This window comes from Ptychodera flava, chromosome 6 (genome assembly GCF_041260155.1).
Source record: "Ptychodera flava strain L36383 chromosome 6, AS_Pfla_20210202, whole genome shotgun sequence".
NCBI lineage: Eukaryota > Metazoa > Hemichordata > Enteropneusta > Ptychoderidae > Ptychodera > Ptychodera flava.
The window spans coordinates 30808387-30832548 of record NC_091933.1 but is presented as its reverse complement, the minus strand read 5'-3'; the positions used below and the strand labels follow the sequence as shown (position 1 = coordinate 30832548).

Here is a 24162-nt window from a genome sequence, read left to right as displayed (position 1 = left end):
CATTTCTTAAAATTGTGTGGATTTCGCTGAAAACAAACTTTGCTTGAATACTCCTACCTTAATGTTCTGCCTGTCTCTCCTGTTCAAGAGTACCTATCAATCAGAGACTTATCAAGGGTCAATATCTTCATATATTTGCGGACAACTACTATATTTTGGAAACATATGTGTGGCATTGGACAAATTTAGCAACTGTGATTGAAAGTGGAATAATTCCTCGATCTGCTGTGACTTTCATTAATAAGGCAGTCGAGTTTTCTGGTATTATACGTCCGACTTACACTGTATGGGTAGAAAAATTCTACAAACTGACTGCGATGTAGACACTTCCGAAATGTATGTTTTAAGTTTCTAGTCGTTGTACTATTTTGCCTTTCTATTAAAAAAAGGGAAACTGGTTGAAAAAGAAGGAAAAAACGTTTGACTGACAAATGACAATGCGCCGATCTTGTACCCCAATCGCAATGGTAATCGAGACCTGATGATAGCCAATGGGAAAAAAATCGAAAGTATTTGCTGTCATCACCAACTCGTACAGTGGCCTCTTTCGCTCAGCTCTGTTGTTGAGAGGGCGCAAATGAGTTATGTGCACTCACAAGGTGCTACTCTTAGAGTGGTTTGGCTCACTTACCATTCCAGGCTCCCCTATTGGATCTGCACAAGGTCGACGCTGAGTGGTGACATGTTATTCGTGAGTTGGTGTATAGAAAGAAGCTATGGTAGGTGTGTATATTTTTCGAATACTAGTATCAAAACGGAGCACAGAATAGTTCAGACTGGTAAAAAGACAGCAATACTATAGAGGGCGCTTCACACTTTGAAGCAGAATAATTTGACTCGAAACCACAAGCTAAAATAAGGTATCTACAGAGAAAAAGTATATTACAATGATAACATATGAACATTATTAATAAGCGCAGATCGGTATTTTATCAGGGTTGATCTGCTTTTCCGCTCTACAATAATTGAAAAATCACTGAATAAGTTCAACAGTGATTTCCTTTCAGCTCTGTGGTGATGGGAAAAGAAAGCCACTGAACGCATACGGGCAGTCCAAAGGTAACACTGCCAACACGCATTGTCATACACACTGCATGCTATACTGCAACAGCCAAAATTTGGCATAGATTCTGAACATTTAGAATTCCTTTGCAGTGAGGTATTTATGTAAGTATGCTATGATGACATAAATTTTCGTACATACAAATTTATTAATAACATCAAAATTTCAAGCCTTGATCATAACTTATGCTTTTAATGACCCTTTGTCAAAATCCCAAGTGTTCACATTTGCATGTGTGCAAGTTTTCATCTAGCTATATAGCTTTGCTTGGCAAGAGCCACAAAAGCACAGAATGTGGCTAGTACACTTTGGAAGCATCTATTTGATCCATTGCACAAATAATTGTGATGGTATCGTTTACATAACTGAAATATACTTTGTCATGTGAGGGTTTATAGCCGTGTTTGAAATGGGTAGTTTATGATAATGCAAGAAATATCAAAGATAATTGTGAAACTATGTACACATCTAGTGAAATTAGTACACGTCCTGTGAAATTATGTACACGTCCTGTGAAATTATGTACACCTCAATCATTAAAGCAGAGAAGTTGATATGAACAAACCTACTTCAAAGATATATGAGATATGCTAGGTTCTGTAAATGGCGAGTAAATACTTGGATATTTGGCAGGATGTATTTGATAGCCATTTAGTCCTTTGATGAACCACAAAAGTATGCTGAGTAAACATCACAGTATTCCAAAGAAATCATTTGGCAATCCTACTATGGAAAGCAAGCGGTCATTACATTATGGTAAGAAATCTTGTAGAAGTTTTGAGTCCACTAACCTGTTTTGCCCATGCCGTAGCAGATCAAAAGTCTACAGCTGTTCCATCAATAAAATTTGTCATTTTTTTAGCCATGTTTAAGATTGAAGTTTTTGCACCGAACAGACAAGAGTGAGTTCATGTCTATAAATCTCCTAAAGTGACAGAGATTAGAATGAAACGCGGAAGACAGAAACGAAACCGGAGACATTCATGTGACTCATTTTTAAGTCCCAAATAATGCATAGAGTACACAGCATGTAGTGAGATCTGGAAGCCTGCAAACTGAACAACACATCTGTGAAATAAAAACCAGTCGTATATGAAGTCCAGAATATTGACAGAGCATAAAGGAAAAGGCTCATAATGCTGTGTGGTAAGTTTATATCAGAATACATGTACATGTTTGTATTCACCTTGTGCATTGTTTGATATCATATATATTTTGGCAGCAACACAAGTTGAAGGACGGAAATGAATGATTGCACAGAAGTAAACCACATCATGATTCTACGTACAAAAATACTTTTCTATTCAAGAAAATGTATGATAAATATCTTGGTTTGTGAATCAAAAAGTTAGCCATAGCACACGTTTCAGAATGCAACCTCCCAACATTATGTAAGTATCGGTATGAAATATACATATTTCTCTAAATCAATAAATAAATTTCAGTTTCGTCTCATTTTGGATCGATTGTGTATCTCTTTTGCTGTGTAATATCTGCGAACTGGATGTAGCCAGAGTCTGTCGGCCATGTCCGTAGATTGTTGTTATAACCCAGGTTGGACGGTTTCTTTTGATGCGTACTTTGGTACACTGTCGCCACGCCCACGGCGCTGTCCATGTCATCCATACAGAGACGGATTTTGTTCAGCATGTGTCCGGCCCGGACTGACTGCTTGTCAGCTTTGCCATCCAGGACTACATACCTCTTCTGTAGATGCCTGATGAGGGGGACAAAATGACAGAGTAAATTAGTAGTGGTAATAGTTGATGAAGTGTTTAGTTTTGAAGTTCACTTTTCCACTGAAAGATCTCTACATTATCACAAAAATTCTGCAAATATTACACCACTACACGCACTTCACCCCATTTCCTGTAAACTGGTCCACTGTTATAAATTGATACCCATTGGTTTGGGCCAGACCATGGTGGTGAAAAGGTAAGTTACATAAGATTGTGAGCTTGTGTGTAGTACCTGCTTGCATTATCAAGATACAATGCTGAAGTTTGCTTTACACATCTAAACTACGCAGCTCTTTCATTCGTAGCATAGAAAAGTTTAAATTAATCCATGTGCTTTATGACACTGTAATTGTGTATGGGAAATGCTATACAGGTTCTGACTCACTGAATTGACAAAGGTACATTTTGAATGACATTGTAAATATCCCAATACAATCTATTCTGAAATTTAGGAATTTTCAGTCGTACATACCTTGTTAGTTCATCGTACTCTTCAAATGTCAGCCAGGAGTCAATTTTCGGAGCGACAAAAGCTTTACCGGTGGACAAATTCATGACTGACTTCTGTGGCTCTATGTACCTTCTCTGAGGGTAGGTGTGTTTGGCTTCCATCAGCAGTTCGCCGGTCCTGCTGCGATGCACTTTGTCTGCATGCTTGACTTCGATGGGTGTCCTTGGCCTTGCCGGAGGGTCAGCAAAGTGCGATGACACCAACACTGATGACCCAGGCTGTGTTATCTTCTTTCCGATCCTGGATATGTTCTTGTCTCCGGGTGAAAGTAGAGCTGAGAAATAGTGAGAAAGTTGAAATTTGTCAGTCGACTTTTATGACCATTTCAGTTTCGTAAATTTCACGTCAACAAAAGGTGCACCACGAAGAAAGAAAATCTAAATGTCACTTTTTATTTCTGTTAGCAACTCTGGAATCTAATGGAATTAAAGTCAATTAACACTTGTAAAGTAATTCTTGCATTTTGATAGGAAGTGAAAAATGCTTGTTTTTTTGACTTCTCAAGGATTTTTAAAAGACTACAGCTATGCTATATAGATTCAAAGGGAGCATACTGAGTGTAATCTTTGTGCTACACATCTGGTCTTCCACCCAAAAAGATGTCACTTGAGGGCGCTGTTACATCCTCTCCCTTGTATGATTGGGATCATGTAGAATTTTGCTCACGTAACAGTGGCTCAGGCAACAAATCCTTGAATACTTCTGTTGTAAGAGAGATTATCAGAAGAGATTCCCTCACTGAATCACTAACATTTATCTTTTCATATCAAGTATTTGTAATAAATAAATAAAATGGTCGTATTGTGAGGTTGCTCTCTCTACTACATGAGCACTGAAGTACATAACTTTGATATGTACATACCTCTCTCTAGCAGCTGTTGTGTCAAGGGTATGCTTCTCTCTTCACACATCTGCAGTAATTTGTGGTACTCCTTGAGTCTCGCCTCTCTGTACCTATCGATCCCTTCGGCCGTTTCACCGGACAAAGTGCTGGCCAATGCGTGGTTGTCCACGGCTCTGTTGCCTGTCTTCACTTTGCCTTTGTTGCCCGATTTAGACCTCTTCTTGCCGGCACTTGTCATCTGTGCCTGGGTGAAAAGCAAAAGAATCATTCATTTAGAGTTTTCAAGTTAAAAAAGCCCTAGGATTTCCCAGTTATTGTGTGAGTAAAGCCAGTAGAATTAATGTTATGCAAATCTACCATCATACATGTATATTTTCATATTGTATATTTTGGCATTTGACCAGATCAGATGTAGAAATGTCTTTGATCTAAAAGTTTTGTTCATGGTGTGCAATTTTATATCTGCTTTTGCAATGCACCTGCATCTTATTTCTATACTTTCATGTTATGAAGAGTATAAATAGACCACACTGACCTGTTTATTGAAGACTTTTTCCTTTTTGCGTTTCATTATCATTGTATCCGGGGCTATGTGAACCTGCTCCGTGATGTCAACTTTTGGAACTTCCAGCGATACAGTGGAGACCTCAGACACAGCAAAGCTGATATGAGAGTGTTCGGATGCCGCCGACTTGACGCGCTTGTCAGTCGCCTTGGAGGAAGGTCTTGAGGGGGAACTCCTAGATTTGGTATGCGGAGAACTCCGTGAACTTCCTTGTTTGTCCAAATCCTTTGATTTGGAGGAGTTTGTTTCACTCTTGACTGTGAAATAAACAAATCACAATTCTTTAATTCCGGTATTAACGAAATCACTCTTTTCAACACTATCGAAGATCATGGTCAACTGCTCACATGCTTCTTTTTCCTACCACATGATTATCAAACTTACATTTTTATTGTCAATTTTTAACAAAATATGATTTTTTACATATGGTCAAGGGCTAAACATTGGTATCTTCAGCAAAAGGACATATTGCCCACAAGCATAAGTTTACATAAAATGACAGGAAATATAAAGATACTTTCTGAGGCTCAAAAAAAATTTTGGAATCATCACACAACGGATGAATTCATGGGACGAAAAAACCTCTCTCTCTCTCTCTCTCTCTCTCTCCATTGACATTCAGACATGTTGGCAAGTTTGAAGTTTTATCTTCATTTGACAAAAAAAACGCTTGTGAAAATTTTACACTGTAAAAGTGCAACTGAATATTAACACAAGTTTGACTATACACTTGATAATCATTGGTAATACACAGAACTTTGAGCAGTGCAGTTATGTACAGGAAAGGCATAAATAAATGAACCATGGGGCATTTAGAATGAATGCTTGAAATTTCAGACTTAATCCAATTTTGAAAATATATTATCAAATGGAAAAATGTTTTCAATCCGCTGTTACATAAAATTCCACAAATTAATGTTCATGCACGAACTAGAATGTTGGACTCATTCCTTCACCTCTCATTCTAGCTTTCCGGTATCTCCGTTCTTCCCGCTGATATTCCTTGATGCCGCGTGCCAATTCCCTGTAATCCAGCTGATCATTCATGTCGTGATCCAGGGAATGAACTAATTCCTCAAGTAAATCGTCAGCCAGGGGAATTTTAGCCTGTGGAATTGAAAAGCTGGAGTTATCAGCTACGTGTATACCCTGGATGCAATTGCAGTGAACAATGTCAAAGTCATTCTCACTGTCTTTGGACTTTGTGTTTTGTGAGATGGACAACTTCAAATGTTCAATCAAAAGGATCAACTTGATCCACGAGTTATCCGTGATCTCAATTTGAATCTACTTCACCAGGTAATGTATTTGAATGTATTGTACGGTATAATGTAAAAGAAAGGAAACGACAAAATAATTGTTCGTACAATCAGGTATCAATACATTACACTATGAGATATCTGGTGAGTATGAACAAATAAGAGAAATGCAAATGAAATACCGGTATATTGCTAAATCAGTAAATAGCAATAGCGAGAATATTCTTGGTAAATTCTATTTGTGCAATAGTGTACCCCTCCTGTACCATAATTACTTTGCAGAACCAAATGTACGAGGCAAAGCCCAGTACATTATGGGAAGCAAAGCTTTTAACGATGCATTTAACGACTATGCATTTAACGATGCACTGTTATTGTTTGCTTGAATTTTGGACTGGACCAGAATTCACTTGTCAATAATATCAATGCAGCCTGTACGTGTACAGGCTGAGTTGACAAGCTGAATACTGTGTATCTCAACATGCTTTGGGGAGTAGAACAACCAACTGTAAAGTTAACATGCAAGATGCACAACCCAAGGCCTGCCCTTGGCCATGACTTACGCTCGCTATTTTGGGAACATGTCCGAAATCGAAAGAGTGCAATTGATATACGACTGATGTGCAGTAACTTCACCAGGCATTCAAAATTCATGTATGCCATATCCAATTCACCAAGTCTGCATACAATTACGTGGCCAAATACCATACTGACCTGTGGTAGTATTTTGTAACAGTTTTGTAAAATGTTGCAAAAAGACACAGCCATTACGAGCAAAATTGAAAACAACTACACTATATGTGTATTACGAATATATTACAGACATAACTTTTGCCGTCAATTCCTTTAATCGATCTAGGTTTGCATGACAAGAAAATGCTAATTGACTTACATCTTTGATGCAGTTTTGAAATTCTTCCTTGGTGATCATCCAGTTCTTATCTTTATCAGCTCTGGTGAAGAGATCGATCAGTCTCATCCTTTTGTTGTTGAGGTGTTTTACAATAATCGCAAGTGCCTCCGGGGGAGGTGTCAAAATGACGGGGGAATCAACTCGTACAGGCGTTGGTGACCGCGACTTCTCAACCTGATAATGGAGAACAGATAATCAAAATTAAAAAAAAAGCAGAGTGGAATATTTGATAATAGTTTACAATCATTTAAGACATGCTATATGTACACACACATTATATGCAGAAGCAGTTTTACAAAGCCAGTTTTTTGTAAAATTTCATATACTGTCTGTTGAAGTTGATTTGTGAGGCTCTCTCTCTCTCCAGTATTTGTACAAGAAAACACCACATCTTCACTGAATGATCACATATCACACAAAATGTGCATGGCTTGGTGAGAGCAGTGCTTTGAATTCACAAAGATCTGATGGACAAGATAGGTAAAATATCCTCATATTCACTGTGTGTGTGCATACAATCATTGAACAAGAACAGAGAAACAGAGAGAGAGAGGGCGTCATTGATCGGCAACTATGGCATCAATTTATCGTTTACAGCGGTCCAAACCACACTTGAAATGAAAGTGGCATTGTCTTTTTGTAACATCTTTTAAAATTGTTGTTTTAAGTGTTCTAAATTTTCCAACCAAAATTTTATTGCAAAATTTTACCAATTTTTATGAATTTTTTTATCATTTTTTTTGACAATTTTTGACTGCATGAATATCAGTTTTCATTGGCTACAGTTTTTGATAATACATTTTGGAAAAAATCTGAAAAAAATAGTCTGGGTTACATTTTATACACGAGACAAAAATTGACTTTTGCACTCAAAGGGTAATTACCAAATGGATATATTCGTCTTTCTTATTATGAACAGTTGCATATAAAGTCCACAGAAAACATATAAGATTTTTGGAGAAGTTTGTGATTTGATGACCCTGTGAACTGTAAGTTTGAAAGATTGAAAGTTTTTCTCAAGACTCTTGTAATCAAAGCTAGGGACGCAAGATGTGTTCAAACACTGGTGAGTACCCACTGCAACCCAGTTGAGTGTAACACAGTGTAGGTCTTTCTTGTGGACTATCCAGAATAATATTAATCATAATGATAACACATCCTATGATTATATATGCTCAAAATTTGAAACAGTTCTGAAATATTGTATTCCAAGAGTTGTGTCAAGAAACTTCCAATTTCCCAAAATGTGAGTACACTTAAATATTGACAATTGGTATTAAAATAACAGTTTTCAAAAAATGTTAAAAAATAGACAGTGCCACTTTAAAACACGATTATGCAATCTTAGCAGTAAGATTTTCGAGTACAGCATTGAGCAAATGATTGTATTCTAAACCATTATCTTTTAACAGGGTATTTTACTTTAGTCCTATACAAAGCTAATCAATTGAGTAGGTAGCCAAAATGGAACACATTTAATTCTATTTTCCCATTCACAAACTATATTTACAGGTACTTATACCATACGACAGTACAACAAGTACATTTAGGCAAATCTACAATTATCAGGACGGATAACACTGCATAAAACTCACAACATATAAAGATTACATTAAAATATTCCATGTACAATTATTATGCATAATTCATAGTATATTACATTCACAATAAATTTTATGAGTATCTACACATAGATGTACTATAGTTTCTCTTGATAACAGAACCGAAACGTTTGATAGACATATATAAATATACTTTTTCATTATAATAAAGTCATATTTATTCTTTTGATCAAAAATGATTATTTTCTAGATATGGGGCACTTTTCTAAGCATGAATCACTGTACGTATTTGCATTGCAGGTTGCACCAGCAAAAACCAGGCAAATTTATCGATTAATTACAGAATAGCACGCATGAAAGATCAGAGTGAGCAAGAAGTTCATTTCACAGCACACACGATGCATTTTTACTCAATTGAATAGAGTTCAGCATTTACATGTCTGATACTCATGGTACTTCTGCCACTTCGCGACGTTAACCTGGATAAAAATGCTGCGTCCTCACGACTTTTGTCTTCTAATCTACTCTGCTACAAACAGGAAAAAATATGATGTGGTAAAAGGAAAGACAAAAATAAATGAATTGCGGCGCTGGTCGCTGTTACAGGTTTGTTACTAAATGTAGCTGCACGCATGCGACATTGGACACAGCTAGCTTGAAATGTGGACAAATTTTGCCAGTGTTGCATTCTGAGCCGCTAATAATGTCTCTATTCACGTCCAAACGCATGACCTTCTTATTAGCATATCAATGGAAGTCAGAGTCTGGTGCCAGAGTGAAATCTTGAGTACTGCTTGGTAAATCAGCCGAAATATGTAAAGGAACCAGAGATTTTGTTAAGAAAAGGATATAAGGAATGAGCAATGATCAGGAGGTATAGGTCATTTTATTGAATTACGCTCACTTTGATTTATTTTGTCATTCAAAGTCCCGACCCAGGTTGGGTCGTCGTAATTGACCCATTTTCGCTACGAGGCAGCCCACATCTGTCCGTGGCAGGGTTGACCTTTTGATAACCCCGCACAGACACATGCTACCCCACCAAAGATAGCTGCGTTTCCACAGCTAGCCCTTGCCATGTGCAGCGGCTTGGAAGGTCATATCTCATTGGTAGATTGTCATTATTTACAGCCACTTATGGAGTCTGAAGCTAGCGATATCCTCTACCTGATTGGCTGTTTGGAAATAATGAGAGCGATCAGTTTAGCTAGCCAATTCAGTGTCTTTGCTAAAGGCGAAAACATGTAAATGTTACCAGGGTTCCCCAATCATTTTACCAGGGTTCCCCTTGGTATATGCAATCAGATAAGGGAACAGCAGTGATTTACTGGGGTTCCTGAATCATTTACCAATATTCCCCAACCTTAGCAAAACCACTGCAATTGGCTGAAGGCTTCCAAAATGCTGCACATTAGCCAAACATTCTCCAGATACATATCCAACTACTGAAATGAAGAGAGGCAAGGGCGTACAGTAATCTTGAACTCTGTTACATGACACATTCTTTGGGCAGACACTAGACAATATTGTCCAGAGTGGTAATGATAGTGACAGGACATTTTTTGAAACTGTATCGGAAGCCGTCTAGCGTTGTCCCGTACAAGCATGAAGTCAGGCTATCATCAGGTGAAAGGTCAAGTTCAACTATACCAGACCATATGGTCATTCCAATGAGTTATCAATTTATTTCATATTTACATTCTGAGCTTTACTTATTTGCTTATTTCCCCTTCTCTCATCCCACTCTTCAGATTCATCTACATGCCATCATCCGCCTGAATGTTACAAAGCATGATTCACAATTGGTAGCGTAAATTTGATTAATCACAATGACATGTTTTTCTGATGATGTGGCATTATTGCATATGCTCGCGAATCAAAATACTCATCGACAACACAAACTCTTTGCAATAAATGCGTCACATTCACTGGAGAACAGATTTTACCCGGCGATGCTCGGACAAAATACTCATTGTACAACTCTCAGACTTTCATTGAATTTACATTGTAATGAGTATCTGAGTGAAGCTGATATCTGCATCAATCATAGCATGTGTTTGGAATGCCCAGCATACACATAGTACATGTTTTGATGATAGGATCATCACAGCCATGATTATGTGTTTAAGAATGGATTAGAAACATACGCCTCTAACATACGAATGAAGCAATAAACCACATGCAATGACAATATACCGCAAGATTTTGAACAGTTCATAACATATGTGCACAAGTGATAGTGAGAGAATATTATATGGAATGAGCTGGTTAAAATTCATTTGTATACCCATTGCTGAGGTGGTTTATTGCTATTACATCATCTACCATTATATTAAATTGAAATTCTGGTGTGAAACGTCAAAAATGGAATTGTTCTCAAGCTGAGAACTTGTGCCTACATCAACCGTGCTATATTGCTAATTCAGCACAGTTATCTTCATGTCTCAACCAATCAGATCGCAGTATTTGTGCCATCAATACACTGGTATGATAGAACTCTGAATACATGTATGGCATCCTATTACAATCTTACCTGGACAGTTTCAGTTTTTGGCAATCTCTCCTCCACCATTTTTCTGTATAGCTTCTCTTCAAGAGGTGTTCTGTCTGATTTCCTTGCTAACCAGCTCTCACTGACTCCAAGACTATCTAAACTCTCCCTCAACTGTCTCTGTTCATCGTACCACGTTTTAAATGTTTCCCTCTTCTCAGCCAGCTCTTCATCGTGCAACTTCAGCTTCTCTGCCTCAGATAGCACCCAATCTTCCTTGGACCACTCCCTTCCCTTCTGGCCTTCGATTGGCTGCAATCTTACTGGAGGTGATTTCACTTGGATGTCCACGCCTTCCACCCTCTCCATCTTCGGCGCCACTATGAGTCTCTTCCTCGGCTTGCTGTTCCCCCATATCTTGATTACGGTCTTGTAGTACTTTGTTTTGCTCAGGTCACGCTGCTTGTACAGCTTGAGTTGCTCTTCAATTGGCAAGAATTCGCTGTTGTTTGGGTTGAACAGGCGTTTCAGCCCCAAGTCTGACCACTCTATGAAGTCCACCATGTTTAAATTATCCCCTTTCAATATCTTCTGTTGGAAAGCGGCAAAATAAAAGTTACTAAGTAAATTCATTTTTCACAAATGTAACATGTTGATTATAACTTTCAATAAAATAAGTGCCACACAACACACAATCAGTATATTGGGCTATAAAGAACTACTATACAGTAACTTTGGATAATTTTTAACTTTTTTGTTCTTAATGTCAATCACAATATCCTTTTCTGCTTTCAAAAGCATCTTGAAACATCTACTGTATAGCTTGTCAACACAGTCAATGTATAAAAGGCTGTGCTACTGTTTACATTTGAATTCAACGCCACACCAAAATTCACGCGTCAACGATATCGGCGTAGAGCACACGTGTACAGGCTTAGTTGACAAGCTGAATACTTGTATCTCAGTATGCACTACAGAGTAGGACAAGAAACCGTAGCTGACATTAAAAAAAACCAAAAATGGTGAATAAAGTTACAGCTATGCCCTTTTAAAGCCAGCAGGCTAACAAATATGAACCCCCGTGCTTCTAAAGGTAAAACAATGAATACTTTCTTTTTATGTTCAATTGTTGCATTCAGATTTTAATACCTCACTCATACTATAGTATATATGTGAATGTGATGGAGGAACTGTGGTCAAATCAGACAAACAACAATTCACCTTTTCTCCTTAAGATACATGGCATTTTTTGCACTCCCTTGTATACGTCCATCTTTCTTTCTGTCTTGGGATGTAGGTATTATATACCATGTAATAACTAACTACCAGTGGGTAGTGGCATAACATATTATTTTTTCAATTACACTTTTCCATGGAGGATGAAGGAGTGCTTTCTTAAATTCAAAATAACATGATAAATTGATTAATAAATGGGAGCTAGCCCCCTTAACTGTTACAAAGCGTTATTTTCGGCATTTCGATCAGATTCCTAGCAGTACCGTCCAGTGTTCCTTGCCTACAACCTATTCGTAGTTTTGGTATGCTACCCAACACAGTAAAGGGTACAAACCAATCCCATCTCAATCAGAAGGCGCGGTGAGGGCAAAGCGGTAATTTACAGAACCGTGGATGGGACCCCTATCGTTTGCAATATTGCAGACATGGTTCCTAGCTCTGCTCTGTGGTGGGGGCCGTGTAACGCCCGAAACACACAGCACGGTACGCAGGGCTTGCCATGATCTAGCCTTTCTGAGCTGAGTGTATGGTACCCAGAAAAGACGCTTGACAAAAAACTCCCCAACACGTCGCTAAGGTTATAGTGTCCGATATGGCCTCTATTATATGCCATTGTGTCTGGCACTAATGGTAACACAGCTACCGCACCATCAGTATGTGACCTTTCCACAGTCATTGATGACCCGTCCTTTTCTTTCAGAGACGGCATGCTGTTGGTAAATAATACGACACAAAGGAAGTGTCGATCTCCGATATTTCAAATGACTTTGGTAAATGTCTACTTACGTGTTCACAATGGAATGTAGCGTTGTTCTTTCTGAAATACGGTGGTCCGCCATAATGACCACTCATCGACGGTCGCCATTTTGATTTCGCGCCGTTGCCATAGTGAGGACGGAAACACTAGCACGCCTCCAATAAGTTCTTCAGTGTATCCTTTTGTTTTTCTGCAAATATCATGGTTGGTGTCCCATCGCACGGTTGTATGAGGGTTACATTTTATTTTACAAATAAAGTTTAATGATGCATCGCAAAATGCAGATCGAGATGAAATGCCTTTGACAAGTTCTTGTCCATGAAAGGGAAAATATAAGATCTTTCTATCGGTTCTTAGCAATTAAATGAACTTACACTGAAATTCGGCACTTAGAATTTTGGATACATCAGAGGATGTTAGTTAATTCTGTGTCAATCATATCATATCACTATCCATCGAGAAGACTTATAAAGTTGATGGCTTAAGAAGTCTTGGCGTGTATAGATAAGCCTTTTCGGGTCATAAAATTTTGTAAAAAATCGTACGTTTAACACATAAAAACAGCCTGAACAATACTGGAGTATTGTTATCGACACGCTTCAATGTTGCCCACATCCGGGTGCACAATCCTGGAGACGTACAAATAGACGCTGTAAAAATTCTCCGTTCAGAAAACAAATAAGCAAACCATATTGTTCAAAGAACTTTTCCGGAACACACGCACACACACACACACACACACACACACACACACATTCACTCACTCTCTCTCTCTCTCTCTCTCTCTCTCTCTCTCTCTCTCTCTCTCTCTCTCTCTCTCTCTCTCTCTCTCTCTCTCTCTCGATCCCGCGTTCTCAGATGTTGTCATTTTTCTAATGCAATGACCCAAGCTTGTGCATGCTTCTTCGCCGAACATCTCTTTTTATGAGCTAATGCACACATCTCTCGATCTCAGAGACTCTGCAACAACACAAAACTACTATTAAATGTGTATACACAATTATTCTTTAATTCTTATTGTAGGGACTTTGTATTGACAATGGGCAAAGATGTTGTAGGCACTTACATAACTGAATCCATACTTATCGTGGCGAAGTACCAAGCGTTAGATTATTACTCTAATTTGTAAGAACTTTACATAGTCTGATGTTGTTGTTCGCAAAATGATTTAGTATTCGACGTGGAGTCTGGCACATTAAGAAGATACATTGGCGCAATATATGTAGCATGTAAAGAGACAAAGCATGAAAAACTCGAGGAAACTGTAAAGGCTGACATTGAACTGAGCGGAGCTAATCCTTCATTATCACGGAGCGAGGAACAAAACAAGTTGCGTACAACTTGGTACGGTAGCCCAGTGTCTCATCTCGGCCAGCAGAGTCAGATCATAACCTTCACTACATCAGCTGTAGTTTAATTGACCCTTTATTGAAATGTACAAATACATCAAATCATTTTTAAACATCATTTTTTTTTCTCGAGATTTAAAGATGTTAAGAGATTTTGTAATGTGACATAGATTAAAGTCCATACATATTTGTACACGAAGTTCCAGAAAACCAAAATATACAATTTTAAAAACGAAAACGTACACCATAAACTCACACCATAAGCATCGTTCGGTGTCTGAAGATTCGTTTGATATTTGATAGATGACTGATCAACTCATGCATTCGACTTTCAATATTGGCAATGGCCTGTAAATGGTCATCCTGAGGGAAACACTTAATAATAATAATAATAATATTTGGTTCTTATATAGCGCACATATCCACAAGTAGATGTGATCAAGGCGCTTTACAATTATTATTACCCCTGGTCACTGGACCTGATATGATACCACTCAACTCCCTGGGGAGCAGACAACAGCTCACATGTGCAGCCAATAAGCGCAGCAGAGCTAAACGCACACATAACAACCTCTGTCCTACCAGGTACCCATCACTCCTGGGTGGGGAGAAGCAATGAGGAATAAAGTGCCTTGCCCAAGGACACAACACCACAGCCATGCCGGGGCTCGAACTCACCATCCTTTGATCGTGAGTCCACTGCTCTAGCCACTGGCCCATGATGCCTCCTCCAACACTTGGTAGGGGAAAGACTTTTTGAGTCAGGATACAACAGTCTACATGTTCTGTGGGAGAAATCCTTGTAGACAATGCACGATGCTTTGATATCGCAACATTCAAAAGTCACAAGCCAGTGCCTTTAAAGAATACGACGACGGGTATTTCAGATCAAATTTACATATATCAATTTCAATATTCGGTTTTGGAAAACACAGCCATTTCACACAACACATTCAAGTTGTATTCTTCCGACGTGCCATGACAACGCATAAACCGGAAATGTGAAAAAAACAGTAATACAGAATGTTGAAGAATAAATCATGGCTTTCAAATCGCATAAAAAACATTTTGATTTATTTGTACATGTGCTACTTTTAGGTACTCGTATTGCACTCAATTATCTAGTATATGTAAAAGTTACGAAACACTTGAAACGAGTCTTTAAAAGATAAAAGATTACGTGAGCATTTAAAATTTGAAGGATTCTTGTTAAATAAGCATTGGTCTTTATAAAAGTGCTCTTCTCTTCTTCTGGAGAAGTCAGGATGATGCTGAACTCGCACAATCAGGTTTCCGGAAAGTTCAATATCACAGTGCTACTCAGGTGATCACGGTACATAGTGTTTAAAGATAATATTACAGTTACAGAAAATACTTAAAATATTTGACACTTCTAAATTCCCTGAAACAAGTTAAATATCCTGAATTTTTTAAAAGTCAGATTTTACTGGAGGTACCATATGCCAGTATTCGATTCTTCCGGGGTTAAGACCCAATCGTAACGACTGCACGACCAGAATTATTTGAACTCGCTCGGATTATTCCAACGACAAAACGATTCGGGCTTTTCCGTCCCCTGCAGAGGCATTATTCAAAAGAGTATACCCATCGATATCCGAAATTCACATTAGACAAACTTTGCAAACTGGATCAAATCTTAGAAGAGTACAAAATCAACTAAAATAGAAGTTGTAAAGGCATTAATTATTCACTGAGATTTCGCTCTTTTGCGCTGATGGAGGACATCCGCTTATAAAATCTCCGAGAAAATATTAAATAACAATAGATCTTATTGTTTTACTGGGAAATCCGTGAAATACAGTAAAAATGCTTAAAACATCAAAATGGTGAAATTAAATCCTGGTGAAAATTTATAATTTTAAATAAGTCATCTTCGTTTTGAAATGCATTTGCATCTCAAAGGATCATCTTCCTAGTTTAAATTTCATTCACTTTTATGAAACACATTAATGAAGTTTAGTTTGTGTAACAACACATGTTCTATCCCATATGGCATCTCTGAGGCTCTCAACATATCTAGCAGTTCAAGTGCTTACAGGACAGCGTTGACTTATTTTCGGAATCCACAAAACGATTCATTTCGATACTGATATCCACTTTTCTTCTACATAACTGATAATGACTCTCCCACTGTGACACTGCCCTCAGTGACGTTCTGGGTAAAAATGTAGCTGTACCTTGTTGTGTGTGCCAAAAGAACATCGGAAATATTATCGACACAGTGGTCGCTTTCTACTTTCGATCTTTTTTTGACCCCTGAGCTACACTTTCTGACGCCGATGAAATCGTCTTTCGTGGTGTCCATTGGAAGAATCGTATATACTTCGACCGTGTCTTCGTTTTTCCTTTGTACCTGATTTTGCTGAATCGCCGTTAAGACGGTCAAAGTCAACGTATTCCGGACCAGCGTCTTGATGCCGTGTTTCTGGCGCAACTCTCGCCAACCACTCCCGGACACTAGCCATGTTCTTATCCATCCAAGCGATGTTCTCCTTCACTCTGCCGACGGCGCGATAGAATTGAGTGACTGCTCCGTCCGACATATTTGTACTTCTTGATCCGAAGTCCAGTAACTGTGAAACAAGTGATCACATGAGTATATTCGCGGTAAAGGCAAAATCAAAACGGGTTCAAGTATAGAGCGTCTATTATGTCTAAATTTATATTAATGTTTGCATCAGCATATCGCATCAAACCTTTCGTAAATACCGAAACAGGCTTATGATGTCACCTGCAGGATCAAGCGTGTTGTGTCATTTTAATCCAACATCATGTCTGGATTCCAATACTCAAGCTCATTAGCATTAAACGTTTAACATCGAGTGATGTAGATTCAACAAACGAGAAAATATGCAATTACTCGCATAACCACATGACTTTATGAAGAGTACACAGCGACTTTTGGGCGGATCATGATATCTCTTGGCTAAATGGTTTGAATGACGACACGAATTTCTCTACCGTACCATGCCATACCAAGTTTTACCTTTTTCGGCGTTTTCAGAGCATGCGTACTCCCAACAGTTTCCAACCACGTGAATATATTTTTGCAAACGCAGCAAGGCTGTTAAATGTCGACAATGTTGGCGCTGCAGATTTATTTCCATTTAGGACACCCCCTCCCCTGGGCCAAGAGAGTTAACGCCCAGGCGGACAGTCCGATACGACTTGTCTGTTAACCTTAGAACGGTATTCCTGTAATTGTTTACTGTCCTGTCATATAACTACAATTGTACAGAATTTTGTAAAACAGTGTATTTTGAATAAAAGTGTAAACACTGTATTTAACCAACCTGCTTTAGGTCTGATTCCGAATTAAGAAAAGGACCGAACAGCCATATGTGGAAATACAAACTGTTTCCGTATCTGAAAAATAAGGAACATGGATATAGATTGGCTATCACAACTTTTAAAATGAACCAAATAATCGCTCAAAAACTCTTAATGTAAGCTTACTATGCATCCATAATGTTTACAACGTGTTGCATTTTGGTAAACTTACGACAGAATGTAACTAAGCTTTGCTTACTTTTCAAAAAGTTCATCGAATCTTTCAATCATAAACTTCCAGGCAACAGAAAATCCAAGCGCTGATTTTTCCCTCATGTAGTAACTCGCCACAAACAGCTTTTCCATTTCATCGTACATTTCCAAGTATCTGGAAAAAAAATTACATAAGTTTATGGAATGGTAAAGGATGAGGATTTTATAGTAGATGTTGATGAACTCCAATCGGAGACCTATGTTGCATGTGTCTGTGTGTCTTGATTTGCTTTCTGTCTCCTTTATTCTTCTGTTTTCGATTTTATAAAATCAATCGTGCTCTTCACTAACCCTTGCAAAAGCCAGGCATTCTGGGAGCAGCTCATGGCCGATTCAGCTATCAGGCCGAACAGTTCGAGCTTTTCCGGATTATCCATCTCATCCGAATTCTCGTAAGCAAACATCCATTCTTCCAAACCGCCCTGGCGAATTACCGCGCAACTCAAGGATTCCATCAAAGAGTTGTCCTGTGGTACGCTGAGAAAACGAAGACGAAAAGTACAATTCTATTTGCTGTCATTTAAGAGATTAAGTGCGTAACCGAGAGGACTAAACATAAACGGATAATCACGGTGATGTAACGCGTTTTCACATCGTTTAGCGTTCGCTCTCAACGTGAAGCTGGCAGTTCTCTCCGTATACTATTTTCTGAGAGAAGTCTTTGCACTCATATTGACATAGACTGCATAATGGATGTCGTTACTTCTTTTATTCATTCTCGCTTAAACTTTATTCTTATTGTTTATCTACATAAAATGAAGCACTGCAAACACTTCTCATATCATGGTTATCCTCACACTGCCAGAAGTATAAGTTCTGTTTTCAGGTCGATCGGTCTGAAAGTACCCCAAAACACGATGTTATTCATGCAATGATCTCACATTGAGGCACTAGAGAACAACGTTTTAAGTACTCACGAATCGCTGAACTGATCACTCATCCACTGACGGTATACTGCGGTTGCCATCTCAATACAATTTTTATTTCCCCAGGAACACGCATTCTTTATAGCCTTTAAACGACGCTTGCTGTTACAAAAAAAAATCAAATAAGATTATCCATCTCAAACGTAAATGTACCAAGCAAAAATTTCTCAAGACGAATTTCGGGGTAATATAAACGTCAATCTTTCAGTAAAAAAATTGTTTTCAATTTCCCCGAATGACTTGTCAGACGGTTTAATTAAGAACAGAAATCTTCGGTGAATTGATCGTAGATCCGAGCTTTGCCTTTGAGCTCCTAAAAGTCAGACTTGACACTATCAACAAAAAAAAAACAAAGCTTGGAACTAAAAAAAAATACACTTACTAATCTAACATATGCGATCCAGTGAAATTCCAACCGAGTGATTCATACAAAGGGGTTATTTGGTTCCTCCAGTAATTCTGTGACAGAAGTATCGAAAAGTTGATCAGTGATGAATTTCCTTATCGTGCAGATTAACAGATCACACATCCCCCGTGATCGATATTCCGTTGATCATGAGGTCAGCTGGCGAGAGTCAACGGAAAATTTCACCGGACAATCTTAACATGTCAACATACACCTACGGCAAGTCAGACATCGGCTGAAAACGCTAAAGCAGCTAGCTGCTCGATCGCCAAACGTCTAGGAGACGAAAACGAGTGAGGGGTTTGTAAAAACGCCCAAAGCCTCCAATTTCAGTCATCGGTCGTCTTAGTTAAACGAGAATCGTGAGCAACATGTCAATGATATCAATTGGAATATATATTTCACAGAGGCATAATTAATAGAAGATTGGGAAAATATTCTGCTTTAAGTGATGGCATATGCCATATTTGTGGCCAAGTTGAAACCCTAGATAATATTCGTAATGCAACGGAAATACTATTTGTCCCAATGACTCAATGAATGAATACGCTGCAATTTAGCAAATGAACAAAATCGATGATTTTGCATCTACATTGGCAAGCCTGGAATGGATTTAACTTTCAAAAAAGTTGTTCTTCATTGCGTTCTGTGACCAAGTAACCACTCACCTGAAAAAGTTCAAACTCATCTGTACGAAGGAGAACAGTCCTAATGAAGGGGAGGTAATGCTCAACCGTCTCCCAGACGATGAATTCCGTCTCCTCGTACATGTACTCGGTCAGCTGTAGACCAACAACGAGATCCAGTTCACCCGACTCGGCAATAACAAACGCATCGTTGAGCAGAGCTGCGCGTGTTTGGGTAGGAATAACCTGTAGAGAAAGCTTGGATATTTAAAGCCGTTTACGAGAAAGATATTATTCGGAATCCCCGGACTTCTGTAAAGACATGGCCAATGACAATAATATTGCCTTTACGGTATGTATTGATGGCGCAAATTCTGCGATCTGATCGGTCGAGACGCGAAAATAACCGCGGAACAGGCAGAAACTCTCAGCTGGAGAAAAATGATGGTATAATAATTACAAACCACCTCTGAGCAGCAATGGATGTACCACTCAACTTTGACTAGTTCACTCCATATATGCACAGATGTCGTGAACTGGTCAAAATCTCGTGGTATACCGTCGCTGGGTGTAGTTTATTGCCTAAATATTCTAATGTAACGCGAAAGGATCTGATTTGAGATAATTGGATCTTCGTATTTTTCAAATTTCTCAATGTGTTAGGTGCCATAAAACTGAATGTTGCAATATTACAAATTACTCATAAAAACAGGCGTGTAACTTAAAAATAAAAGCAGATGAGCGTATATTTGCAGATTAAAACGATCCTACTTCACCATCCAATAATACCAAATTAGTTCCGATCTTGTTATGTGTACGTGGTTTTGTGCAGAGAATATTAATATAGTTTCAATGAACGTTAATTATATATATGAGTACGGTCAATTCACATATGCAATAGTTACCAACGGTATCATAACATCACACCACCACTAACAACTACAACGGTAAAAACAGCAACAATAACAACAACAACAACAACAATAAAACAACGACAAAAATAATTATAATAAGAATAATAACCTCAAAATCATCTTTTAACTGCTTGGCCAACTTATTCCAGTTATCTGTGTCATAGTTCACGTGGAAATAGCCGGTTTGATTTACGTTGAAAATGACCCAGTCCTTCTCTGTTAGGTCATCTATTTCTATGGTAACTATAAAACAATGGAATGTTAACGGTAGGACAAGTTCGATTCTGTGGTAAAGAGCGCCATTCCAGTGACATTGCACTTAAACGTTAACATTTCAAATCCAGGGTACTCGGTAAGAGCACATCATTGCATTTGCGGATCATATCAAGGTGTGTGCAAGAGTTGTAGTGACCCTTTAGCGACAATTGTGACATTGCAAACATTTCAGAGAAAATTATCTTTTCTTTCCTTCTCCTCCCTCCCTCTTTGTTACAACATAGTCCACTTTCATTATGTGATTGTACCATGTGAGCAAGCCAATATGTCCATTAACAGTTTTGCGAGCACTATACTCAGTGTTACCAAGTGATGTCACCTTGAAGGTAAAATTCGAGTTGAAAGAGCAAGTACCACGTAACAAAACACCATTTGAAAGCTGTATTTGATGTGATGAATTCGTATTGCGAGTATCAAAGGTGATCAGCTGACCGATGTATGACGCATTTGTTCCCGATGTTCTATCGGAATATAAGTCTCTGTGTAAATTGCTCGGCCTATAGTAAACTCCTCACCACTCAATAGATGTCTACATACACTTACTGTACTCGTCTTCAGCAAGGAGCCAAGCTCTAAATGGTCTGTTGAAGTCAGTTATACCACTGTGGGTGTATGTCAGAGGGATATTCCACTTTTGACTGCACAGAGACAGAAGAGGAAGAACATGAAAATAGCAGAATGAAGCAAAGGCCCGAACGCGTCAACTGAAAACAACGCCATGCCTGTCAGCAAACTCAATGCCTCACTCTCGATAGATCATATGTTGATCATGCGCGTGTTAACGAGTCGAGATTGGTTGAAACTTAATAATCCATATTCGTATCTCCTATTAGTACAATACAACACTTCATTTCTATGCAATGATGGGGCACTACACAAGTCTACATTATTCACCTTTGCACATATCAATAACCTATCACTGTGGGTATATTTGCACACAGTGATCCTCAAGCAGTATCCACATAACACTTCCATGGATCGCGGTCACAATTTTCTCTGTATATTTTTCATGTCTGCTGAAGTCCCGAATAATGTTATAAAATTTAGAGCCACTCATTGCCAATCATCTCGTAAATGTTTTCACTGAATTGGTGCATCTAAGCACCGATATATCCATCCTCACTGTCTCGTTGTTGGTGTAACCAGGGTTGAATAAATTGACCAGTAAATTATTCACCTACTCTTTAGGGAAGTCCTTTTCCCATAACCCATCGCGGTCCTTGATGAACTGGGACTGTTCAACTTTCAAAGTGGTTTCATCAATCCTAGTTACCGTCACTAAGGGGAGACCTGCTTGCAATAGCCAACAATCCATCATCTTTTTCACATCTGTACCGCCATGTTTTTTGTCTGCCTAAGGATATAGAAAGTACGTTTCAAGTTGAGGTAATTTAAGCTATAAATTTGGCCAAGCAGATCGGAAATCAACTCAATCAAGTGTCGAATTCTGTCAAGATTTTTGCCATCAAGGTGTAAATACAACTTGTGCTTTTTCCCCACAAGGATTTGTGCTCAAAAATGAAAACGTACATTTCTCACTGACCAGCAACATCATTCAGAATTCATATCACCACAGGTAATCTTGTTGACCATGGTGTTCCACAAACTTCAAACACTTGCTTTCATTACCTCTCATGCACTCCATCACTCCGCTCTCTTGTCGATTCAACCGCAAACCTTAGAAAGTTTGCTATCTGCTTTTGAACTTAACAAACCCCTGCCATCCTGAACAAACTGAACTAAATCTGAGTATTTAGACTTTCGAGTGTCGCTTGCCCGAGTCAGTTCCGTGAACTGAACGGAGCTCAGATATTGATATTGCTGATCATTTACTACAGCGAATCTGTAGACGACACTTGGTATGGGCAATAATAACAATAACTCTAACTTTGTTCGATGATTTGGTTTGCAGCCGTCGGTACATTTTAAAAATAATATTTCATCGTGTCAATCATTGCTTTTGAATGCGTAGACTCACTCGTCAACTCCCATCGGCCTTTGCTTTACTCTGCTTGCGTGAAGCTGATCAAACCAACAGAAAGTACCCGAGAATACCACAAAAGATATTACATTTCCAACAGCTATATTATAGAAGCTTAATAGAGGCATTTAGGCATTGTTTTTTTCTTTTAATTTGGTTTCCTGAGAAAACGAAATAAAAAGAGGCGCGAAAACGAACCAAACGAAACTGCATGAAAACGAAAAAAAGGAAAGAAAACGCGAGTATAACAAATTACAGAAAAAACATGGCCCTAATAATAATCTTCCGTACAGCAAAAGTGTTCTATCAATAACATCGAGTAGCTCATTGGATGAGCATTCTGACAAGTAACATAAAGCAGAGCATGCATTGGACATTTTGCATTTGCGCACATACCTCTGTGAGTGCATGCCAAAGGTCATCTGTGACGACGTTGTCATAGAGATGCGCCCTGAGATATTTTTTGAGACCTCTCTCGATAACTTGCTCGTCCAAGAACGCTCGCAAAGATCTGATGATACTGGCTCCCTGCCATGACAAAATTCATTCAAAATTCATGATACTACGATAATCTACAAATTTATACCTACAAGTGGATTTACAGAAGCTTCAGAAAATGCTACTATTCCATCTCTCTCGTAACGTTGATTTTGGAGCAAAATGCCCGGACTTATGTCAACTGGAGCCTTGTGGGTCGGTTTCTGCGTGTTTTAGTCAAATCAATCGATATAGCTAAAAAGGCTGTATCTCTCAGCGCCCTCAAACATTCCCCTTGTCAATATTATGCTATCTTCTGTATCTGAACATATACGTCTGTCTGTCTGTCTGTCTGTCTGTCTGTCTGTCTGTCTGTCTGTCTGTCTGTCTGTCTGTCTGTCTGTCTGTCTGTTTCAGGTCTCACAGACAGTATGCTATTTGTAAGACATATTCCTATCCTGATTTTGACACTTTCGCAGACTAAATATTTCTGTAAAAAAAATTCAAATATTTCTCCGCCATATTGCAAGACAGTCTTCACACACCTTCTGATAAATGCGCGAGTCGAACATATCCCAGAGTTCTCCGGACCAACCTCCTACTTCCCTGACGATTGGTTTCGGTATGACGTCATATGACTCGTCTTCTCTCATAGAGAACATCACATCCGTGAGTAAAAGTTGGTTTTCCTGAATGTGTGGAA

At 38.6% G+C, this 24162-nt stretch overlaps 2 protein-coding genes across 4 annotated transcripts in view; both read right to left on the bottom strand.

Moving 5' to 3' along the window:
• Positions 1–1235: 1235 nt before the first annotated feature.
• On the bottom strand, positions 1236–13057 carry LOC139135502 (EF-hand calcium-binding domain-containing protein 12-like). 3 transcript variants are annotated; one of them, XM_070702906.1, is made up of 9 exons: positions 12970–13057; positions 10990–11538; positions 8893–8985; positions 6874–7068; positions 5679–5829; positions 4693–4979; positions 4176–4401; positions 3275–3587; positions 1236–2780 (listed from the first exon to the last, which is right to left on the bottom strand). In XM_070702906.1, exons 1-9 carry the CDS (start codon positions 13033–13035, stop codon positions 2516–2518), a joined length of 2145 nt encoding a protein of 714 aa, XP_070559007.1. In that variant the 5' UTR covers positions 13036–13057; the 3' UTR covers positions 1236–2515. The 3 variants fall into 3 exon arrangements, with proteins under 3 accessions (XP_070559007.1, XP_070559008.1, XP_070559009.1); XM_070702907.1 differs by having other exon boundaries at positions 8893–8982; XM_070702908.1 differs by lacking the exon at positions 8893–8985.
• A 908-nt stretch (positions 13058–13965) lies between these two features.
• The window catches only part of LOC139135460 (aminopeptidase N-like), a 29726-nt gene continuing 19529 nt past the window's right edge, over positions 13966–24162 (bottom strand). Inside the window, exons 6-17 of the mRNA XM_070702855.1 lie at positions 24005–24148; positions 23379–23510; positions 22183–22355; positions 21545–21639; positions 20835–20968; positions 19854–20057; positions 19162–19238; positions 18771–18881; positions 18145–18330; positions 17840–17968; positions 17604–17676; positions 13966–16883 (exon numbers count right to left, since the gene is read on the bottom strand). Coding sequence (XP_070558956.1) covers positions 16572–16883; positions 17604–17676; positions 17840–17968; positions 18145–18330; positions 18771–18881; positions 19162–19238; positions 19854–20057; positions 20835–20968; positions 21545–21639; positions 22183–22355; positions 23379–23510; positions 24005–24148 — 1770 coding nt within the window. The 3' untranslated portion in view covers positions 13966–16571. The remainder of the gene's footprint in view (positions 16884–17603; positions 17677–17839; positions 17969–18144; positions 18331–18770; positions 18882–19161; positions 19239–19853; positions 20058–20834; positions 20969–21544; positions 21640–22182; positions 22356–23378; positions 23511–24004; positions 24149–24162) is intronic.